Source organism: Coregonus clupeaformis, chromosome 15, assembly GCF_020615455.1.
Source record: "Coregonus clupeaformis isolate EN_2021a chromosome 15, ASM2061545v1, whole genome shotgun sequence".
NCBI classification, from domain to species: Eukaryota; Metazoa; Chordata; class Actinopteri; order Salmoniformes; family Salmonidae; genus Coregonus; species Coregonus clupeaformis.
This window is the reverse complement of record NC_059206.1, coordinates 43,781,530-43,805,025: the sequence shown is the minus strand read 5'-3', so window position 1 is coordinate 43,805,025 and position 23,496 is coordinate 43,781,530. Positions and strand designations below refer to the sequence as shown.

Sequence of the window (23,496 nt, the reverse complement as noted above, 5' to 3'; positions counted from 1 at the left end):
TGGGGTTGTACTCATCCTTCTTCTTCCTCCAAACACGGCGTGGAGTTTAGACCAAAAAGCTCTATTTTTGTCTCATCAGACCACATGACCTTTTCCCATTCCTCCTCTGGATCATCCAGATAGTCATTGGCAAACTTCAGATGGGACTGGACATGCGCTGGCTTGAGCAGAGGGACCTTGCGTGCGCTGCAGGATTTTAATCCATGACGGCGTAGTGTGTTACTAATGGTATTCTTTGAGACTGTGGTCCCAGCTCTCTTCAGGTCATTGACCAGGTCCTGCCGTGTAGTTCTGGGCTGATCCCTCACCTTCCTCATGATCATTGATGCCCCACGAGGTGAGAACTTGCATGGAGCCCCAGACCGAGGTTGATTGACCGTCATCTTCTTCCATTTTCTAATAATTGCGCCAAGCTGCTTGCCTATTGTCCTGTAGCCCATCCCAGCCTTGTGCAGGTCTACAATTTTATCCCTGATGTCCTTACACAGCTCTCTGGTCTTGGCCATTGTGGAGAGGTTGGAGTCTGTTTGATTGAGTGTGTGGACAGGTGTCTTTTATACAGGTAATGAATTCAAACAGGTCAGTTAATACAGGTAATGAGTGGAGAACAGGAGGGCTTCTTAAACAAAAACTAACAGGTCTGTGAGAGCCGGAATTCTTACTGGTTGGTAGGTGATCAAATACTTATGTCATGCAATAAAATGCAAATTCATTACTTAAAAATCATACAATGTGATTTTCTGGATTTTTGTTTTAGATTCCGTCTCTCACAGTTGAAGTGTACGTATGATAAAAATTACAGACCTCCACATGCTTTGTAAGTAGGAAAACCTGCAAAATCGGCAGTGTATCAAATACTTGTTCTCCCCACTGTATATGGAGGCTTAAATATCCTGCTCTAGTGAGATATACATGGCGGAGACTCAATCAAGCTAGTCGTCTTGACTTCTTTCCTATGTCATTCTCGTTGGCACCAAAAGTTTTAAAAGTGTTGATAGGGGACAGAATGCGGTCGGACCATATACATTACTATTACTGAAATTCCACGTGGGCGAGGATATTGGAAATTTAATCTAAGCCTATTGGATGATAACTTGTTTTTAACTGTTTTTTCCGACATAACATAGGTACAGCAAAGCCCCTTATTGTATGGGACACCTTTAATTGTGCCTTTAGAGGCCATGCAATTCAGTACTCATCTCGAAAACAAAAGCAATTTTGGTCAAAAGAGTCCATACTAACAAAGGAAATAGAAGGTCTAACAGAACAGATAGATAGCAATAAAAATTGTAACATAGAGGCACAGAATAAATTAGAGGAAAAACTAAAATAAATGGAGAAACTTATTCAAGAAAGATCAAGTGTAATATATTATAAAAATAAAGAAACTCGATGGAATGTGGGGGAAAATGCACTAAATTATTTTTACATTTTCAACATAGGAATGCTACCAAAGATAATTTACTGAATCTGGTTACAAATGACGGAGTCACCCATGACTCACCAAATGATATTTTGAAGGAGGAAACAAAGTACTTTAAGCATATGTTTTCGTTTCAGTCGCCTCCATCTTCTCTAACTGAAGCTAATTGTAGAGATTTTTTCCTATTGACAATGTAAAATTAACAGCCATACAGAAAGACTCATGTGAAGGTGAAATTACAGAGGAGGAACATCTGGATGCAATTAAAGACTTTAAGTCTTGGAAAACTCCAGGGTTGGATGGCATACCAGTCGAGGTATACCAAACCTTTTTTGATATACTCAGAGGACCGTTATTAGCATGTTTAACCACTCCTATGTAAATGGTAGATTATCAGACACTCAAGAAGAAGGTCTGATTTCATTATTACTGAAACAGGATACAAGTGGGAAATATAAAGATCCAGTCCATTTAAAAAATTGGAGGCCCCATACACTTCAGTGTTGTGATGAAAAAATTCTAGCAAAATGTATAGTGCATAGAATTAAAAAGGTATTGTCGGACATTATTCATTCGAATCAGACAGGTTTTGTACATGGACGATACATTGGAGATAATATAAGGCAAGTACTGGAAACAATAGAACACTATGAAAAATCTGGGTAATCAGGCCTGCTATTCATAGCAGACTTCGAAAAGGCATTTGATAAAGTACGACTGGGGTTTATATATAAATGCCTGGAGCATTTCAATTTTGGAGAATCTCTTATAAAATGGGTTAAAATCGTGTATAGTAACCCTAGGTGTAAAATAGTAAATAATGGCTATTTCTCAGAAAATGTTTAACTGTCAAGAGGAGTGAAACAAGGTTGTCCACTATCGGTATATCTATTTATTATTGCTATTAAAATCAGATCCAACAATAATATCAAGGGATTAGAAATCCAGGGCTTAAAAACAAAGGTGGTATTGTACGCTGATGATTCATGTTTCTTTTAAATCCACAACTTGAATCCCTCCACAGCCTCATAGAGGATCTAGATAAATGTTCTAACCTCTCTGGATTACAACCAAATTATGACAAATGTACTATATTACGTATTGGATCACTAAAAAATACAATTTTCACATTACCATGTAGTTTACCAATACAATGGTCTGATGGTGATGTGGATATACTCGGAATACATATCCCAAATGACATAAATGATCTCACTCCAATACATTTTAATAGAAAGTTTGCAAAAATAGATAAGATCTTGCTACCATGGAAAGGTAAATACCTGTCAATTTGTGGAAAAATCACCCTGATTAACTCTTTAGTATTATCCCAGTTTACCTATTTGGTTATGATCTTGCCTACGCCTATCAAACAGTTTTTAGAATTATATGAGAAAAAAATATTCCATTTTATTTAGAACGGCAAGCCAGACAAAATTAAACGGGCCTATTTATATATTGAATATGAATTTGCAGGACATAAATTATTAAATATTAAAGCATTAGACCTATCACTAAAAGCTTCAGTCATAAAAAAATTATACTTAAATCCGAACTGGTTCTCTAGCAAATTAGTAAGATTGTTTCATCCAATGTTCAAGAATGGCCTTTTCCCCTTTATTCAGATTACAACCTCTCACTTTCAGTTATTTGAAAAGGAAATAATTTCCCAAATATCACTATTTCTAAAACAAGCCATAGAAAGTTGCTTGCAATTTCAATTGAATCCTCCAGAAATGACAGAACAAATAATGCAACAAATATTGTGGTTAAACTCAAATATTCTAATTGATAAAAAACCTTTTTTTTGACAAAATGTTTAAAAAAGGTATAATCTTCGTAAATGATATCATCGATAGGACTGGTGGAGTTATGTCGCACATGTAGCTAACAAAAACATATGGAAATGTCTGCTCTACCCAAAATTACAACCAAATAATTGCAGCCTTACCGCAAAAATGGAAGAGGAAAGTGGAAGGAGGAAAAGGTAAGGAACTTTTCTGTCGGCCTTGCATTAAAGAACATAATTGGTTAAAGAAAACTGTTATAAATAAAAAAGTATACCAGTTTAATTTAAGAACCAAAGGATTGACAGCCGTCCCATATAGATTGCAAAATAGTTGGGAAGAGATTTTTGATGTACCGATCCCATGGCATAGTGTTTATGAACTGATACGCAAAACGACGCCGGATTCAAAACTTAGAATTTTTCTATTTAAATTATTATATAAAATTCTTGCTACCAATAGAATGTTATTTATATGGGGGATACAATCTTCCCAGCTCTGCAGATTTTGCTGCGAAGAGACAGAATCATTAGATCATTTGTTTTGGTACTGTCCATTTGTAGCTTGTTTTTGGACACAGGTCTAGGAATGGCTAAAGGATTGCAATATTTACCTGGAGCTAACCCTGCAGATAGCATTACTGGGTGAACTGAAAAGTCATAGTCAATCGATCAATAATATAATAATACTTTTAGCAAAAATATTTATTTTCAATTTAATATATGTAGAAACAATGAGAATAGAAAGGTTCAGAACTTTTCTAAAACATCACAGTACAGTTGAAAAATATATGGCAAATAGAAATCCAATATGGATGGTGTTAAGATATAGACGGGTGGTGTTGAACGGAGTTGAATGATGGGACTAATAACAACTAACAACAACTAATAACAACAAGATAACAAAAAATGTAAGCATAATAAGTATATAGGTTGAGAGCTTTTGTGAAAGAGCACAGTTAGAAAGATATGGCATATAGAAGCAAACTGGATGGACATTATGAAAATGATCAGAGCGGTTGAGGGTAGAGGAAGTTCAGGAGTAAAAACAAACAAAATATAATTATTGTAAAATTGACTGTGTCCATAAAATGTATATAGTATGTATAAGCTGGAAGTAGAGGCCTAAGCATTGTTGTTCACTAGTTTACTCCAATTAGGGAAGGGGTGGTGGGGTTGAAATGTAATAAAGGGAAATATATTTTAAAAAAGGATATGTATGTATATGTATGTATGTATGTATGTATGTATATATATATATATAGATATATATGTATACAGTGGGGGGAAAAAAGTATTTAGTCAGCCACCAATTGTGCAAGTTCTCCCACTTAAAAAGATGAGAGGCCTGTAATTTTCATCATAGGTACACGTCAACTATGACAGACAAATTGAGAAAAAAAAATCCAGAAAATCACATTGTAGGATTTTTAATGAATGTATTTGCAAATTATGGTGGAAAATAAGTATTTGGTCAATAACAAAAGTTTCTCAATACTTTGTTATATACCCTTTGTTGGTAATGACACAGGTCAAACGTTTTCTGTAAGTCTTCACAAGGTTTTCACACACTGTTCCTGGTATTTTGGCCCATTCCTCCATGCAGATCTCCTCTAGAGCAGTGATGTTTTGGGGCTGTCGCTGGGCAACACGGATTTTTGCTCACCGTTCTTGTGATCATTTTGACCCCACGGGGTGAGATCTTGCGTGGAGCCCCAGATCGAGGGAGATTATCAGTGGTCTTGTATGTCTTCCATTTCCTAATAATTGCTCCCACAGTTGATTTCTTCAAACCAAGCTGCTTACCTATTGCAGATTCAGTCTTCCCAGCCTGGTGCAGGTCTACAATTTTGTTTCTGGTGTCCTTTGACATCTCTTTGGTCTTGGCCATAGTGGAGTTTGGAGTGTGACTGTTTGAGGTTGTGGATAGGTGTCTTTTATACTGATAACAAGTTCAAACAGGTGCCATTAATACAGGTAACGAGTGGAGGACAGAGGAGCCTCTTAAAGAAGAAGTTACAGGTCTGTGAGAGCCAGAAATCTTGCTTGTTTGTAGGTGACCAAATACTTATTTTCCACCATAATTTGCAAATAAATTCATTAAAAATCCTACAATGTGATTTTCTGATTTTTTTTTCTCAATTTGTCTGTCATAGTTGACGTGTACCTATGATGAAAATTACAGGCCTCTCTCATCTTTTTAAGTGGGAGAACTTGCACAATTGGTGGCTGACTAAATACTTTTTTCCCCCACTGTATGTATGTATATATATATATATATATATATATACAATTGAAGTCAGAAGTTTACATACACTTAGGTTGGAGTCATTAAAACTTGTTTTTCAACCACTCCACAAATTTCTTGTTAACAAACTATTGTTTTGGCAAGTCGGTTAGTACATCTACTTCGTGCATGACACAAGTAATTTTTCCAACAATTGTTTACAGACAGATTATTTCACTTATAATTCACTGTATCACAATTCCAGTGGGTCAGAAGTTTGCATACACTAAGTTGACGGTGCCTTTAAACAGCTTGGAAAATTCCAGAAAATGATGTCATGGCTTTAGAAGCTTCTGATAGGCTAATTGACATCATTTGAGTCAATTGGAGGTGTACCTGTGGATATATTGCAAGGCCTACCTTCAAATTCAGTGCATCTTTGCTTGACATCATGGGAAAATCAAAAGAAATCAGCCAAGACCTCAGAAAAATAATTGTAGGCCTCCACAAGTCTGATTCATCCTTGGGAGCAATTTGCAAATGCCTGAAGGTACCACGTTCATCTGTACAAACAATAGTATGCAAGTATAAACACCATGGGACAACGCAGCCGTCATACCGCTCAGGAAGGAGACGCGTTCTGTCTCCTAGAGATGAACGTACTTTGGTGCGAAAAGTGCAAATCAATCCCAGAACAACAGCAAATTACCTTGTGAAGATGCTGGAGGAAACAGGTACAAAAGTATCTATATCCACAGTAAAACGAGTCCTATATCGACATAACCTGAAAGGCCGCTCAGCAAGGAAGAAGCCACTGCTCCAAAACCGCCATAAAAAAAGCCAGACTACGGTTTGCAACTGCACATGGGGACAAAGATCGTACCTTTTGGAGAAATGTCCTCTGGTCTGATGAAACAAAAATAGAACTGTTTGGCCATAATGACCATCGTTATGTTTGGAGGAAAAAGGGGGTGACTTGCAAGCCGAAGAACACCATCCCAACCGTGAAGCACGGGGGTGGCAGCATCATGCTGTGGGGGTGCTTTGCTGCAGGAGGGACTGGTGCACTTCACAAAATAGATGGCATCATGAGGAAGGAAAATTATGTGGATATATTGAAGCAACATCTCAAGACATCAGTCAGGAAGTTGTGGTCCTCTGTAGCTCAATTGGTAGAGCATGGCGCTTGTAACGCCAGGGTAGTGGGTTCGATCCCCGGGACCACCCATATGTAAAAATGTATGCACACATGACTGTAAGTTGCTTTGGATAAAAGTGTCTGCTAAATGGCATAAAAAAAAAAAAAAAAAAAAATCCCAGGCTGTATCACAACCGGCCATGATCAGGAGTCCCGTAGGGTGGCGCACAATTGGCCCAGCGTCGTCCGGGTTAGAGGAGAGTTTGGCCGGGGTAGGCTGTCATTGTAAATAACAATTTGTTCTTAACTGACTTGCCTAGTTAAATAAAAGTAAAAAATAAGTGATCACAATCTTACAAATTCGATTGCTTGAAACAAATCAATATATTTGGTTTAGTACCAGTGTTTCTGTCTGTAGTGGGACTTTCAGACCATAGCAGCAAGAAAAAATTATATATAAACATCTCTGGCCTCACATGAATTTGTGGATTTGAGGGCTATCATTCAAATGAAAGCCAACCTCTGTTGCTATTTAGAAACCGATGTGAGGTGGTGATCCGTTGAAATTGTTCAGTCAAAAAGTGAGTGTTGTGATCCCTTCTTCGTATTGGCTGTCTGCCGTAAACATTTTCTCACAGAGATATGAGTTAATATATGTAGTATACCCAAGTTCATTGAGTTTTGTCTGTTAGAAGAGCGCAAGCGGTACATGTCAACGCAGTTTTTGTACCAGTTTCATTGACTTTAATACAAATATTGATGTTACTGATTAATATGTGCACGCTATTGATTACAGTAGAACAAGCTAATCAATTCCAATCTAGAGTGACTGCCTGGTAAATATTGGTGCGAGAGCAGTTTATAAGGTACAAATTTACAAGTGTGACGTGTGTGTAGGGAGTAATTTTTCTTGTCTTCAATATATCACAGCTTATTTCAGCATATCGATTATGAATTTGGACATCTAAAACCGGTGTTTTGACACAGGGCAATAAATCTCAAATTCATGAAAACAGGAAGCAGCAACAGTATCATTTTCAACTTCAGTTTTAGGAATATAAATTATTATTTTAAGATAATCTTTCAACATGAATCCACCTACTTAGGTATAAACTACTGAATGAGCCAAAAAACATGCTATAATGTATTGATTTTCATGATATACAGTCGTGGTCAAAAGTTTTGAGAATGACACAAATACTAATTTTCACAAAGTCTGCTGCCTCAGTTTTGATGATGGCAATTTGCATATACTCCAGAATGTCAGGAAGAGTGATCAGATGAATTGCAATTAATTGCAAAGTCCCTCTTTGCCATGAAAATGAACTTAATCCCCCAAAAAAATTTCCACTGCATTTCAGCCCTGCCACAAAAGGACCAGCTGCCATCATGTCAGTGACTCTCTCGTTAACACAGGTGAGAGTGTTGTCAAGGCTGGAGATCACTCTGTCATGCTGATTGAGTTAGAATAACAGACTGGAAGCTTTACATTTACGTCATTTAGCAGACGCTCTTATCCAGAGCGACTTACAGTTAGTGAGTGCATACATGTATTTTTTTATTTAATATTTTTGACCGTAATATTATTATGATTATTTTTTAATATAACTTTTTTTTATGCTGGCCCCCCGTGGGTTTCGAACCCACAACCCTGGCGTTGCAAACGCCATGCTCTACCAACTGAGCTACATCCCTGCCAGCCATTCCCTCCCCTACCCCGGACGACGCTGGGCCAATTGTGCGCCGCCCCGTGGGTCTCCCGGTTGCGGCCGGCTACGACAGAGCCTGGATGATGACTTTACCCTTTAAAAGGAGGGTGGTGCTTGAAATCATTGCTCTTCCTCTGTTAACCATGGTTACCTGCAAGGAAACACGTGCCGTCGGGCTTCACAGGCAAGGATATTGCTGCTAGTAAGATTGCACCTAAATCAACCATTTATCGGATCATCAAGAACTTCAAGGAGAGAGGTTCAATTGTTGTGAAGAAGGTGTCAGGGCACCCAAGAAAGTCCAGCAAGCGCCAGGACCGTCTCCTAAAGTTGATTCAGCTGCGGGATCGGGGCACCACCAGTGCAGAGCTTGCTCAGGAATGGCAGCAGGCAGGTGTGAGTACATCTGCACGCACAGTGAGGCGAAGACTTTTGGAGGATGGCCTTGTGTCAAGAAGGGCAGCAAAGAAGCCACTTCTCTCCAGGAAAAACATCAGGGACAGACTGATATTCTGCAAAAGGTACAGGGATTGGACTGCTGAGGACTAGGGTAAAGTCATTTTCTCTGATGAATCCCCTTTCCAATCGTTTGGGGCATCCGGAAATCACCTTGTCTGGAGTAGACAAGGTGAGCGCTACCATCAGTCCTGTGTCATGCCAACAGTAAAGCATCCTGAGACCATTCATGTGTGGGGTTGCTTCTCAGCCAAGGGAGTGGGCTCACTCACAATTTTGCCTAACAACACAGCCATGAATAAAGAATGGTACCAACACATCCTCCGAGAGCAACTTCTTCCAACCATGAAGCAGATCTTCGAAAGTTGTGTGAAACTCAGCTTGAAGTGTCTCGCTGACTGGTAAGATGCTTTAGGAGGGCGGTCTCGTGTGCTAGCAAGGCAGAGGTCCAAGGTTTGAGCCTCAGTGTGAGCCGAATTAGGAGGAAGTGGTACTCGCTGAGCAAGCAGCGTGACATCCTTTACACTGGTGCCACTGGGGTCACTGTTAAGTTTGAGGGGTGAATGTAGCACAGGGGGTGTGTGAAAATTACTCAGCTTTAAGTGTCAGCGAATAGCGTGACGTCCTTTAGACAAGGTTATGCTTTTTGCTGCTGCTAAGGTTTGATGTATGGCACGTGGCTCAGATATAGTTAACTAACTTGTGCAATTAACATGCCCCATCCTGCATGGCAACACAATCAGTGGTTGGAACCTAAATGATTTTCCAATCGTTTCGTTCTGAACAGAACCACAATTATTCCGTTCCGTTCCACTGTTACGACCAGCAAAATAAAGTTCTGAACTGGTTTGAACCCCAATAAAGGACTGGTTTATATCGTTCCTTTCTGTTCCTTTTAAACCTGTGAAATCAACAGTTTTTTTTACATTGAGCTCATTAAATTACTTCACCAATCAGTGCAGATAGAGCAGCTTGTATGGAGCATGCAAGCTAGTTGTTTAAATACGTGATGGTCAAACAAGTGTAGGGCGTGAGATGCTACTTAAATTTAGCGGGTGGAGAGAGTACGAGGGGCAGGTAGCCTACACATGCACACACACTGGCAAATATTTTCAGCTGGATGGCAGACACTGGAAGAAGTTTCTGAGTGACCAACATGGTCTCAGAGCATTTCGTATTATTCTGTACGTAAACACACACCTCTCCATTTAGTATGGTATGAATTTCTGGATGTTCATCACCCATTTCGTATGATATGTCCCGAATTACAATTCGTATTACAGTATATGTTACGAATTTACAAAATGTACAATATATTACGAATATGCAAAAGTATATTATGTTACAAATTTGCAAAACTTATGATATGTTACGAATTCTAGATAGGTTGCTAGGTGGCTAACGTTAGCTTGGGTTAAGTGTAGGAGTTTGGTTAAAGGGTAAAGGTTAGGGGAAGGGTTTAGGGTTGGGCAGTATCCACTATTTCATATCATCATACCGTCCTTCTCTCAACCTGGGATATATGGTATTACCAGTTTAGTACACAAGGGGGCTCGAAAAACCCCCACAAAAAAGCCCATTTGGTATTTGGTATTTGGTATTTTATTAGGATCCCCATTAGCTGTTGCAAAAGCAGCAGCTACTCTTCCTGGGGTACACACAAAACATGAAACATGACATAATACGGAACATTAATAGACAAGAACAGCTCAAGGACAGAACTACATAAAACATTTTTAAAGGCACATGTAGCCTACATATCAATACATACACACAAACTATCTAGGTTAAATAGGGGAGAGGCGTTGTGCTGTGAGGTGTTGCTTTATCTGTTTTTTTTAAACCAGGTTTGCTGTTAATTTGAGCAATATGAGATGGAACGGAGTTCCATGCAATAATGGCTCTATATAATACTGTACGCTTTCTTGAATTTGTTCTGGATTTGGGGACTGTGAAAAGACCCCTGGTGGCATGTCTGTTGGGGGGGTAAGTGTGTGTGTCAGAGCTGTGTGTATGCCTACTATGCAAACAATTTGGGATTTTCAACACATTAATGTTTCTTATAAAAAGAAGAAGTGATGCAGTCAGTCTCTCCTCAACTCTTAGCCAAGACAGACTGGCATGCATAGTATTTATATCAGCCCTCTGATTACAATAAAGAGCAAGACGTGCCGCTATGTTTTGGGCCAGCTGCAGCTTAACTACGTCTTTCCTTGCAGCACTGGACACCACGACTGGACAATAATCAAGATTAGACTAAACTAGAGCCTGCAGAACTTGCTTTTTGGAGTGTGGTGTCAAAAGAGCAGAGCATAACTTTATTACGGACAGACCTCTCCCCATCTTTACAACCACTGAATATATATGTTTTGACCATGATAGTTTACAATCTAAGGTAACAGCAAGTAATTTAGTATCCTCAACATGTTCAACAGCCACACCATTCATTACCAGATTCAGCTGAGGTCTAGAACATAGGGAATGATTTGTACCAAATACAACGCTCTTAGTTTTAGAGATGTTCAGGACCAGTTTATTAGTGGCCACCCTTTCCTAAACAGACTGCAACTCTTTGTTAAGGGTTTCAGTGACTTCATTAGCTGTGGTTGCTGATGCGTATATGGTTGAATCATCAGCATACATGGACACACATGCTTTGTTTAATGCCAGTGGCAGGTCATTGGTAAAACTAGGGCCTAGAGAGCTGCCCTGTGGTACACCACACATTCCATGTTTGACATTAGAGCTTCCATTAAAGAAAACCCTTTGAGTTCTATTAAATAGATAGCTCTGAATCCACGATATGGCAGAGGTTGAAAAGCCATAACACATACGTTTTTTCAACAACAGGTTATGTTCAATAATATCAAAGGCTGTACTGAAGACTAACAGCACAGCTCCCACAATCTTCTTATTATCAATTTCTTTCAACCAATCATCAGTCATTTGTGTCAGTGCAGTACATGTTGAGTGCCCTTCCCTATAAGCATGCTGAAAGTATGTTGTTAATTTGTTTACAGAGAAATAGCATTGTATTTGGTCAAACAATTTTTTCCAACAGCTTGCTAAGAGCTGGCAGCAAACTTATAGGTCTGCTGTTAGAACCAGTAAAGGCCGCTTTAACATTCTTGGGTAGCGGAATTACTTTGGCTTCCCTCCAGGCCTGAGGACAAAGACTTTCCTCTAGGCTCAGATTAAAGATATGACAGATAGGAGTGGCTATAGAGTCAGCTACCATCCTCAGTAGCTTTTCATCTAAGTTGTCAATGCCAGGAGGTTTGTCATTATTGATCGATAACAATCATTTTTCCACCTCTCCCACACTAACATTACAAAATTCTAACTTGCAATGCTTTTCTTTCATTATTTTATTTTTTTATGCATGAATACGATGGCTCACTGTTCATTGTTGGCATTTCCTGCCTAAGTTTGCCCACTTTGCCAATGAAGTAATCATTAAATTAATTGGCAAACATCAAATGGTTTTGTAATGAATAAGCCATCTGATTCGATGAAAGATGGAGTTGAATTTGTCTTTCTGCCCATAATTTCATTTAAAGTTCTCCAAAGTTTTTTTCCATCATTCTTTATATCATTGATCTTGGCTTCATAATACAGTTTCTTCTTTTTTGTTGTTGAGTTTAGTCACATAATTTCTCAATTGTCACGACTTTCTCCGAGGCTGCCTTTCTGCGTAACTCTGTGGTTCAGAATAAATCCTGTTATTATGTGATTTACCCTCCTGCGCCTGACTCCTTCAAAATCACCTCCTCACATCAACTTGCAGTAAGTCAACCAGTCAGATGTGCAGCCAGACTTATTAGCCACTCCTTTTGCCCCATCTCTTTCAACCATACAGTTTTTAAATTCCTCATCAATCCATGGAGCCTTTACAGTTCTAACAGTCAGTTTCCTAACAGGTGCATGTTTATCAATAATTGGAAGAAGCAATTTCATAAATGCATCAAGTGCAGCGTCTGGATGCTCCTTATTAATCACATCAGACCAACAAATATTTTTTGTTCCACATATGAGTCACAGCAAAATCTTTTGTATGATCTCTTATACACTATTTTAGGCCCATATGTTGGAACTTTGGCTTTCCTGGATATAGCCACTATATTGTGATCACTGCATCCAATGGGTATGGATACAGCTTTAGAACAAAGTTCTACAGTATTAGTAAAACTGTGATCGATACATGTGGATGATCTTGTTCCTGTAGTGTTTGTAAACACCCTGGTAGGTTGATTAATAACCTGAACCAGATTACAGGCACTGGTTACAGTAAGAAGCTTCCTCTTAAGCGGACAGCTTATGAAAACCAGTCAATATTCAGGGCCCCAAGAAAGTAGACCTCTCTGTTTACATCACTTACACTATCAAGCATTTCACACATATTATTTAGATACTGACTATTCGCACTTGGTGGCCTATAGCAACACCCCAAAAGAAAAGGCTTTAGATGTGGCAAGTGAACCTGCAACCACAACACTTCAATAACACTTGACATAAGATCTTCTCTAAGCATTACAGGGATATGGCTCTGAATATATACAGCAACACCTCCCATAAGCATTTCTGTCTCTTCTATTTATGTTATATTCTTGTATTGCTACTGCTGTATCATCAAATGAATTATCTAAGTGAGTCTCAGAAATGGCTAATATATTAATGTTTTCTGATGTTAGCAAGTTATTGATTTCATGAACCTTATTTCTAAGGCTACATATATTAATATGGGCTATTTTCAGCCCTTTCCTGGGTAGCTTATCAGAGATAGACATAATACTGAAAAGATCAAACAAAGCAAGAGAAAAAAAAATACATTCAGCAGTCCATTAATCAATTGGTGTGTGTATGTGTGCTGCAGGGTTGAAGCTACGAACCCATAGGCTTGGCTCTCTCATCCCTTCCAGGCTTCTGGGAGGGAGGGTGGACAATGAGCCTGTCATAGCGGATGTAAGCAATGTCCCCATGCGCTCTGGCAGCTTTCATGGCTGGGATAAGTTCTTTCCTCTTCTTGCGCACAGCTTCAGGATAGTCCTCGTTGAGAAAGATATACGTTATTCTCAAGTTCTTGGCTCTTTCCAGAACAGCTACCTTGTCCTTGAACCTCAGGATCTTGACCACTATCGGCCTGGGCCTGTTACCTGGGCTGGTGGTGGGTTTTCCAGTCCTGTGGGTGCGCTCCACCTCAATCTTCCTGTGGTCCATCTTCAATTTCTCAGAGATCATTTCCCTCACTTTGTCCTCAGACTCGAGATAGTCTGATTTATCCGTCATTGTTATCATGGATTCACACACAGAACTGATGTCCTCTCTCAATGACTTACAGATTGCTGTCATCTTGCCGTTCTCCTGTTTCAACTCATCGAGCTGACCCTGGGAGAACTGCAAACTGTTCTTTAGGTCCTGGACCTCTCTGGTCAGGTCGTCCATTCTTTTATTAGTTGAATCCACCAGTATTTGGACAAAGCACTTGAAGCAATTTTCTTGTTGTAACAACTGCTTGTAGAACTCTTTTTGTTTGTTTAAAAGATCCTTCACGTGTGATAGAGAGACACCACTGTCCTTGACAACGGTACTCCCGCCGGCTTTGGTCTTTGTCATGGTAGCTAGCAACGTAGGTTACGCTGTGACTCCTCGCAGTTCCAGACAGGGCAAGTCACAGGGAAGATTGAAAACAACAAACAGCAGGGATCTAGACAGCCACAAACCCGGGACAATCCGCGGTCCCAGCCACAATGGCTAACCCCGTCACGGGCTACGTTCAAGCCCTCAAGAAAACCCTGCCAGCTTGATATGCTGCTAGCTAGCAGCTAGGCTAGCTGCAACGCCAAATAGCTCCTCAGACCCGTCCTTGGTCGGCAGGATCACTGGACAGAGACTAGCAATCCCAGCAACTGATGCCAACTGTGTCGCGGGATCCAAACTAAAAAGTTAGCTAGCTATTAAAAACTTCCCAATACACTTTCAAAACAACAAACTTTTCAAAACAACAAATCCGAGCTCTTCCTCATTCCGCGTTCAACAGGAAGTGACGCCATTGGGCGTCTATTACTAGAATGCTAACAAAATTAGCACAAGTAATAGCACATTTACATAGAGGCTGGTAGCTAAATATGCTAACCAGCGCAAAAGAAAATCGATGAATTGCGAAGACAGGCAATCCAGCTCCTAAAGTTATACATATATAGGTAGGAGCTACCGAATGTCATTTTTGGTCAGTTTGGACATTTACAAGCGAATGTGAACGAGAGACATTTTGCAAATGAACAAAGTTTTGACGCATGCAGTACTGGCTCTCCAGCAGCATGTCTACATGCTGTGTCTGTGTGCAGTCTGAGTCGCTAGGGCAATGGGCCTGCCTGCTCTGCTTGGAGAAGAAGGGGGAGGAGCAGACGGGCCGAGAACAGAGAGGAGAAAAAAACGCAAGGAAATCAAGATAACAGTGGCAGCTGGTCAAATAACTCATCCGAAGGGCTTTTGCCTTCTCAAGCACGGCAGAAAACTAACACAATATGATAACCCGTTACCTTATTTATTCAGCCACTTGCTTAGATAGCAAGTTAAACTAGGGGTCGTGTTAACACATAATTCTGCGTTTTTCACGCAGGAAAAAAAGATAAAACGCATACGAAATATCTTGCTGCATTTGTAAACACAGACCTAAAATGCTTCTTATTGTAATTTCTGCTCAGCGTCAGACAAATGTTGTGTTTCATTTGCACTTCTAAACTCGGATGAGAATTCATGAAAGGTCATTTTATCAGCAGACAGCGCTCTGACTATTGTGTAGCTACTTTAGTTCAAACATTTTCTCGGTGTAGCCAGCCTGTATTTCTCTGGTAAAATGCAAGATTAACTTTAAGCAAAACATTAGGAAATGTAGCTGGCTACATTCTTTCTATGATAGGCCTAAAAATTAGAAATATGAGGGCCATGCATCGTTTTTGCTTTTTCATTGTAAGCTCATTTACTTGTGTGGCTGCCAACCAAATAGCATTGCACTTCTGTTGTCATCTGATGAAAATTAAGCTATTTTATGCAGAATGTGTCGCACTAATGTATTTTCTGTTAAGGAAAACTATAGTTGCACATCTCTGATCACTCTATTAAAGCAAAAGAAAACATTGTTGACTTTCAATATAAAACGCAACCCCTGTCAATACACTGCTGGACTCAAATGCTCCCACTTTCTCCTGTTGTGCTATTTACAAACAAACACGTGACTCGCTCAACTGTGCTGGGGAACTAAGTAAGCTTCATAATGTAAAATAATGTGACAGGTGAAATAAGAACGCAATCTGCTTTATCTCCTAACGCATTGCACAAGTTGACTGCAGGTATTTCCTAAAAAAATTGCTACAAATATTAAAATGGACAAAAAAACGTTAAATAAATTGTTTCAACGGTATTGACGGTATTTAAAAACCATCCTGTGGCTATTTCCAAATACCCCGGTATACGGTATACCGCCCAAGCCTAGAAAGCTTAGCTAAAAGGGTTAAGGGTTAGGGGAAGGGTTAGCTAACATGGTAAGTAGCTGCAAAGTAGCTAAAAAGTTGTAAGTAGTTGAAAAGTTGCTAATTAGCTAAAGTTGTCCGTGATGAGATTTGAACTCGCAACCTTTGGGTTGCTAGACATTCGCGTTATACACCCAACCGACCAACCACCCTCTTTTTGTTTTTGCCTTTAGTAACTATCTGTCTTCTGTAACCATACCAAATGTAACATATCATACTAAATGTAGTTCTCGGATTTACATACAGAATAATACAAAATGCTCTGAGACCAGGTTGGAGTGAGAGTGAGGGCTTTGCATAGGCACTTTGTTGCATTTCTTGTGGGACTGTAAAAAAATGCCAGCAATGTAAAATAACGTTATTATCCGGTTCCCCTGCTTTTAAAATAACTGTTCTGTTCCGGAACAGTATAGATCACTTTCATTACTGGTTCTGTTTCTGTTCCTCAAATAAAAAATCTGGTTTTCTGTTCTGTTCCCTGAACCGGTTCCAACCCCTGAACACAATCATAGATGGACACATTTCTGTGTACCCTGTAGATAACTTAGTTACAATATGTAACTTTTTGGGTGACCCGACCAAATTCACATTGAAATGTGTGTTATAGATCTGTCATTCTCATTGAAAGCAAGTATAAGAAGCGGTAGATATATTCTATGTGCTCTATTTCTATGCTTCCCGTTCTTAGTTTTTGCGTCTTTTACTTTTGGTTTTGTACAACAGCTTCAAACAGCTGAAAATACAATATTTTTGGTTATGGAAAATGTATTTCACACGGATTAGATGGTACAATGATTCTCTACACTATACTTGCTTGTTATGTCACATAAACTGAAATTAGGCGAACTATTAGAATTTTAGCAACCAGGAAATGGCGGAGTGATATCTGCATAGTGCATCTGTAAAGAACACTGAGAAGAACTGTAGAATGTAGAAAAACAGCATTTTTGTGTCCCCGAGAATGATATCTAAGTAATAGAAAATTGGCCTTTGGTTTAACACAGTGGTCACCAACCGGTCGATGGCGATTGACTGGTCGATCTTCAAGGCATTCCTAGTCGATCAGCAAACATTTCTGTAGAAATGCCAATTATAAAGGCTTGTGCTCCATTTTTTAAGTGCACTTGATTCAGAAGCCCTGCGCACCGGGTAGGCAAAGTGTTCCCATTTTGAACCATTTAATTTGTCTGAAAAGACAAAGTCTGCCTACATTTGTATTATTATTAGCAGATTGTATTTTCTATTTAATATCAAGGAATATTTCACTTTCTCTGGTCATAGGAATAACATGAATTTGTGCATGAGGCACATGCGGTGTGACTTGAGTTTCGCCATCAGGTGGAAGACGGTGTCCCCTCTCTCTGGTCAGTCTCACAGGAGGAAAGGAAGGAGAGAGCAGGGACCATGAGACGGACCCTCTGCTGCTCTCTCCCTCCCTCAGATGAGTCTAATGCTAATGTTCAAAACATCTGGGAACTCGGAAATCTCAGACTTCCGACTTCAGTGCGTTCAAGACAACTGGGAAAAAAACTAGATCCGGCTGGGAAAAATAGAACAGTCATCCAATTCCAAGTCGGAAACTCTGGCATCTTTCTAGAGCTCCGACTTTCCGACCTGAAGATCACTGACGTCATGATTTGACCTAGTTTTTTTTCAGAATTCCCAGATGTCTTGAAAGCACAATGACCATCAGATGCAGGTACCATCAGTCCAGTAAAATAAAAAAGCAAATTATTTGCAAATTATTTGAATTTATGCTCAGCTGTGCCTTGCAAGTGCTACACCAACTGATCTCATTTGTTATCAAAACTGGAGTTTTGAAATATATTATGGTCTGAGAATAACAATTTTGGCAGGCCAGGAATATAGTAAATATGCTGTGATAATGTATTAGGCCTACTGTACAAACCTCATTCCTACAGAACTGTTTTTATTAGGTTAATGTTTAAATGTTTTAAGAGGTAGATCGGCTTGCTTTTTGAGTGCAAAACTGATCTTGACTCAGAAAAGGCTGGTGACCACTGGTTTAACATATGCAGTGGTTGCCTGCAGTGAAGTGGTCCAGGGGTGTCAAACTCATTTTGCCCTAGGGCCGCATTCGGTCTCCAACAAGGTCCGGAGGGCCGCACTGAATATTGGTTATATTTCCATCTCTTCAGAATTGGCAAAATATAGGGTTCTATCCATCATTTTTTACATTTTCGATGCGCCCTGACTGTCTAGTCAATGATTATTAGCAAGCTGGACAGTCCAGAAACTGTATGAATCTAGGTCCATTGACTGTGTTTTTAGATTTTTTTTTCAAATGTTAAGAAAATGAAATACAGAAATATCTCATTTACATAAGCATTCACACCCATGAGTCAATCCTTTGTAGAAGCACCTTTGGCAGCAATAACAGCTGTGAGTCTTCTGGCACAGGAGAATGCTGAGGGGAGGACGGCTCATAATAGTGGCTGGAACAGAGCGAATGGAATGGAATGGCATCAAACACATGGTTTCCATGTGTTTGATGTATTTGATACCATTCCACTCATTCCGCACCAGCCATTACCACAAGCCTGTCCTCCCCAATTAAGATGCCACCAACCTCTTGTGCTTTCTTGGTAAGTCTCTAAGAGCTTTCCACACCTGGATTGTGCAACATTTGCCTATTATTATTTTCAAAATTCTTCAAGCTCTGTCAAATTGGTTGTTGATCATTGCTAGACAACCATTTTCAGGTCTTGCCATATATTTTCAAGCAGATTTAAATCAAAGCTGTAACTCGGCCACTCAGGAACATTCACTGTCTTCTTGGTAAGCAACTCCAGTGTAGATTTGGCCTTGTGTTTTAGGTTATTGTCCTGCTGAAAGGTGAATTCATCTCCGAGTGTCTGGTGGAAAGCAGACTGAATGTCAAGTCTACTCCTGCTCCTCCCCTCCGGCGTTCGACGTCACCGGTTTACTAACCACCGGTCCTGGCAACCCTTCATTACGCACACCTGTGCCTCATCATCAGGCACAACTGGACCTTATCACTTCCCTTAATTACTCCCCCTATATATAGCACTGCATTGTTATTTCCCATCAGGCGTTATTGGTTATGTTTCCTTGTCAGACGTGTCGCTTGTTTTGTATTGTTCTAAGTTCGTTCATATTAAACTCACTAACTGCACCTGCTTCCTGAATCCCTGCGTCGACGTTACACTGAACCAGGTTTTCCTCTAGGTTTTTGCCTGTGCTTAGCTCCATTACATTTCTTTATAATCCTGAAACTCGCCTAAGTTAACTATTACAAGTATACGGATAACATGATGCAGCCACCAGTATGCTTGAAAATACAGTGGGGAAAAAAAGTATTTAGTCAGCCACCAATTGTGCAAGTTCTCCCACTTAAAAAGCTGAGAGAGGCCTGTAATTTTCATCATAGGTACACGTCAACTATGACAGACAAAATGAGAAAAGAAAATCCAGAAAATCACATTGTAGGATTTTTTATGAATTTATTTGCAAATTATGGTGGAAAATAAGTATTTGGTCACCTACAAACAAGCAAGATTTCTGGCTCTCACAGACCTGTAACTTCTTCTTTAAGAGGCTCCTCTGTCCTCACATTTACATTTACGTCATTTAGCAGACGCTCTTATCCAGAGCGACTTACAAATAGGTGCATTCACCTTATAGCCAGTGTCCTCCACTCGTTACCTGTATTAATGGCACCTGTTTGAACTTGTTATCAGTATAAAAGACACCTGTCCACAACCTCAAACAGTCACACTCCAAACTCCACTATGGCCAAGACCAAAGAGCTGTCAAAGGACACCAGAAACAAAATTGTAGACCTGCACCAGGCTGGGAAGACTGAATCTGCAATAGGTAAGCAGCTTGGTTTGAAGAAATCAACTGTGGGAGCAATTATTAGGAAATGGAAGACATACAAGACCACTGATAATCTCCCTCTATCTGGGGCTCCACGCAAGATCTCACCCCGTGGGGTCAAAATGATCACAAGAACGGTGAGCAAAAATCCCAGAACCACACGGGGGGACCTAGTGAATGACCTGCAGAGAGCTGGGACCAAAGTAACAAAGCCTACCATCAGTAACACACTACGCCGCCAGGGACTCAAATCCTGCAGTGCCAGATGTGTCCCCCTGCTTAAGCCAGTACATGTCCAGGCCCGTCTGAAGTTTGCTAGAGTGCATTTGGATGATCCAGAAGAGGATTGGGAGAATGTCATATGGTCAGATGAAACCAAAATATAACTTTTTGGTAAAAACTCAACTCGTCGTGTTTGGAGGACAAAGAATGCTGAGTTGCATCCAAAGAACACCATACCTACTGTGAAGCATGGGGGTGGAAACATCATGCTTTGGGGCTGTTTTTCTGCAAAGGGACCAGGACGACTGATCCGTGTAAAGGAAAGAATGAATGGGGCCATGTATCGTGAGATTTTGAGTGAAAACCTCCTTCAATCAGCAAGGGCATTGAAGATGAAACGTGGCTGGGTCTTTCAGCATGACAATGATCCCAAACACACCGCCCGGGCAACGAAGGAGTGGCTTCGTAAGAAGCATTTCAAGGTCCTGGAGTGGCCTAGCCAGTCTCCAGATCTCAACCCCATAGAAAATCTTTGGAGGGAGTTGAAAGTCCGTGTTGCCCAGCGACAGCCCCAAAACATCACTGCTCTAGAGGAGATCTGCATGGAGGAATGGGCCAAAATACCAGCAACAGTGTGTGAAAACCTTGTGAAGACTTACAGAAAACGTTTGACCTGTGTCATTGCCAACAAAGGGTATATAACAAAGTATTGAGAAACTTTTGTTATTGACCAAATACTTATTTTCCACCATAATTTGCAAATAAATTCATAAAAAATTCTACAATGTGATTTTCTGGATTTTATTTACTAATTTTGTCTGTCATAGTTGACGTGTACCTATGATGAAAATTACAGGCCTCTCTCATCTTTTTAAGTGGGAGAACTTGCACAATTGGTGGCTGACTAAATACTTTTTTCCCCCACTGTATGGAGAGTTGTACTCAGTAATGTGTTGTATTGGATTTGCCACAAACATAACACTTTGTATTCAGGACAAAAAGTGAATTGCTTTGCCACATTTTTTGCAGTATTACTTTACTGCCTTGTTGCAAACAGGATGCATGTTTTGGAGAAAAAAAAGTATTCTGTACGCGCTTCCTCCTTTTCACTCTGTCGATTAGGTTAGTATTGTGGAGGAACTACAATGTTCTTGATCCATCCTCAGTTTTCTCCTATCACAGCCATTAAATTCTGTAACTGTTGTTAAAGTCACCATTGACCTCATGGTGAAATCCCTGAGCAGTTTCCTTCCACTCCGGCAACTGAGTTAGGAAGGACGCCTGTATCTTTGTAGTGAGTGGGTGTATTGATACACCATCCAAAGTGTAATTAATAGCTTGACCATGCTCAAAGTGATATTCAACGTCTATTTTTTATTTTTTACCCATCTACCAAAAGGTGCCCTTCTTGCAACCTCCTTGGTCTTTGTGGTTGAATCTGTGTTTGAAATTCACTGCTCGACTGAAGGACCTTACAGATGTGTATGGGTGGGGTACAGAGATTAAGTAGTCATTCAGAAATCATGTTAAACACTATTGCACACAGAGTGAGTCCATGCAACTTATTATGTGACTTGTTAAGCACATTTCTTCTCCTGAACGTATTTAGGCTTGCCATAACAAAGGGGTTGAATACTCATTGACTCAAGACATTTCAGCTTTTCATTTTTTATTAATTAGTAAACATTCCGAAAAACATAATTCCACTTTGACATTATGTGGTATTGTGTTTAGGCCAGTGACCAAAAATCTAAAATGTGGAAAAAGTCAAGGGGTGTGAATAAGAGCATCTGCTAAATGGCAATCCGACACCGCAGTTACACCTTTGCTGAGAGATGATATAAGGGCCAAGCCACTGAATAATTGTATCCTGGAGCAAAGTTAACTATAAAGCTAAGACACTTAAAGGTTGACAATGAAAAACCCCAAAACATTTCAAGACATACAGTAAATAATTTTAAACGGGAAACCCCAAAATTATTAGGAACCCAGCCTAATGTAAAAACAAACCTACAATATAATCTAATACTAATAATAGATGCAGAATTTTTACCAGTACATTTGTAATTATTGATCAGGCAATGACTTGAGTGACAACCTGTGGATACTGCTGAACAAACAGCATCACATTCTGTAGGTGTAGCAGGTGATTTACGGACGGGCACGTCTTATGAAGTTGAGGAGACGTTAATATTCAATGTTAAACATTATCTCTTACCTTTCTTAGCAATTTGAGCACTTCGACTGCTTGTTCTTGTTTCTGTTCTCGGAGAAGCTTCTGTATATCTCGGATCCATGCCACCCGTCTCACGTAGGGGCTGTGGTTGGTTTTTCGCAGCATCCCTGGAAGCTTGTCGGACTTTAGCATCAGGGATGTAAACAAGAACTCCCCGCCTCCCTTGCCTCCACTCCTCCCGGCTTCTCTGGAGCTGCCATGCCGCTGGCGTCTCTTCTTGGAAAATGTGGTTTCTATTTGGTCCAGACTACTCTGCCTCGTAAACTTAGAACCCATTACTTCACAGAATAATGTTTCACTTGAACAACAGCTCCTTGACACTATGTAACATTAACGTTTGGCAGAATGTAGCCATAACAGTTACATAGTAGCCTAAACTTGTAAATTGAGCAACGCACGCATGTACTTTTATCTTTACAGTATGAAAACAAAGGGAGAAGATATGAGCAGAGGTTGATAAATTACTATTTCTCTATTATATTAAATATAGAGCATCACACCGTCAGTATTGCATAGCTTTCTTTTCGTAATTCGTCTTCAAATAGTTTTCACCGTCTGGCCGTAATAACCACGCACTGCCACAGCAGCGCTCGTGCAGTCCCTGTAATACAACATCACACGGAGCTCGTGGTCCTTGCGTCCAATCAGAACCCGCGCTGCCCAGATCAGAGTCGTGCTATTACTCTCTCTTCATACTGGTCCAAGGCTAATTTTGTTGTTTAGCTCACGATGGACTAACTCGATTTGAGAGAGCTGACTCAATGCTTTTACATTTTGTACACACACTTGGTTGTTTGGTTGACCCAACTGCTGGGTTGCAGGCTATGGGTCACATAGTTGGGCTGTTTTCTTTAAAAACTGCTGGGTTATTGATGCTGGGTGCTGGGTTATTGATGCTGGGTTATTGAG

The 23,496-nt window shown here is 40.0% G+C and overlaps 1 protein-coding gene across 1 annotated transcript in view; it reads right to left on the bottom strand.

The window, feature by feature from the left end:
* The window catches only part of LOC121582378 (leucine-rich repeat-containing protein 75B-like), a 55,209-nt gene extending 32,004 nt beyond the window's left edge, over positions 1–23,205 (bottom strand). Inside the window, exon 1 of the mRNA XM_041898121.2 lies at positions 22,570–23,205. Coding sequence (XP_041754055.1) covers positions 22,570–22,863 — 294 coding nt within the window. The 5' untranslated portion in view covers positions 22,864–23,205. The remainder of the gene's footprint in view (positions 1–22,569) is intronic.
* Between the last annotated feature and the right edge of the window lie 291 nt (positions 23,206–23,496).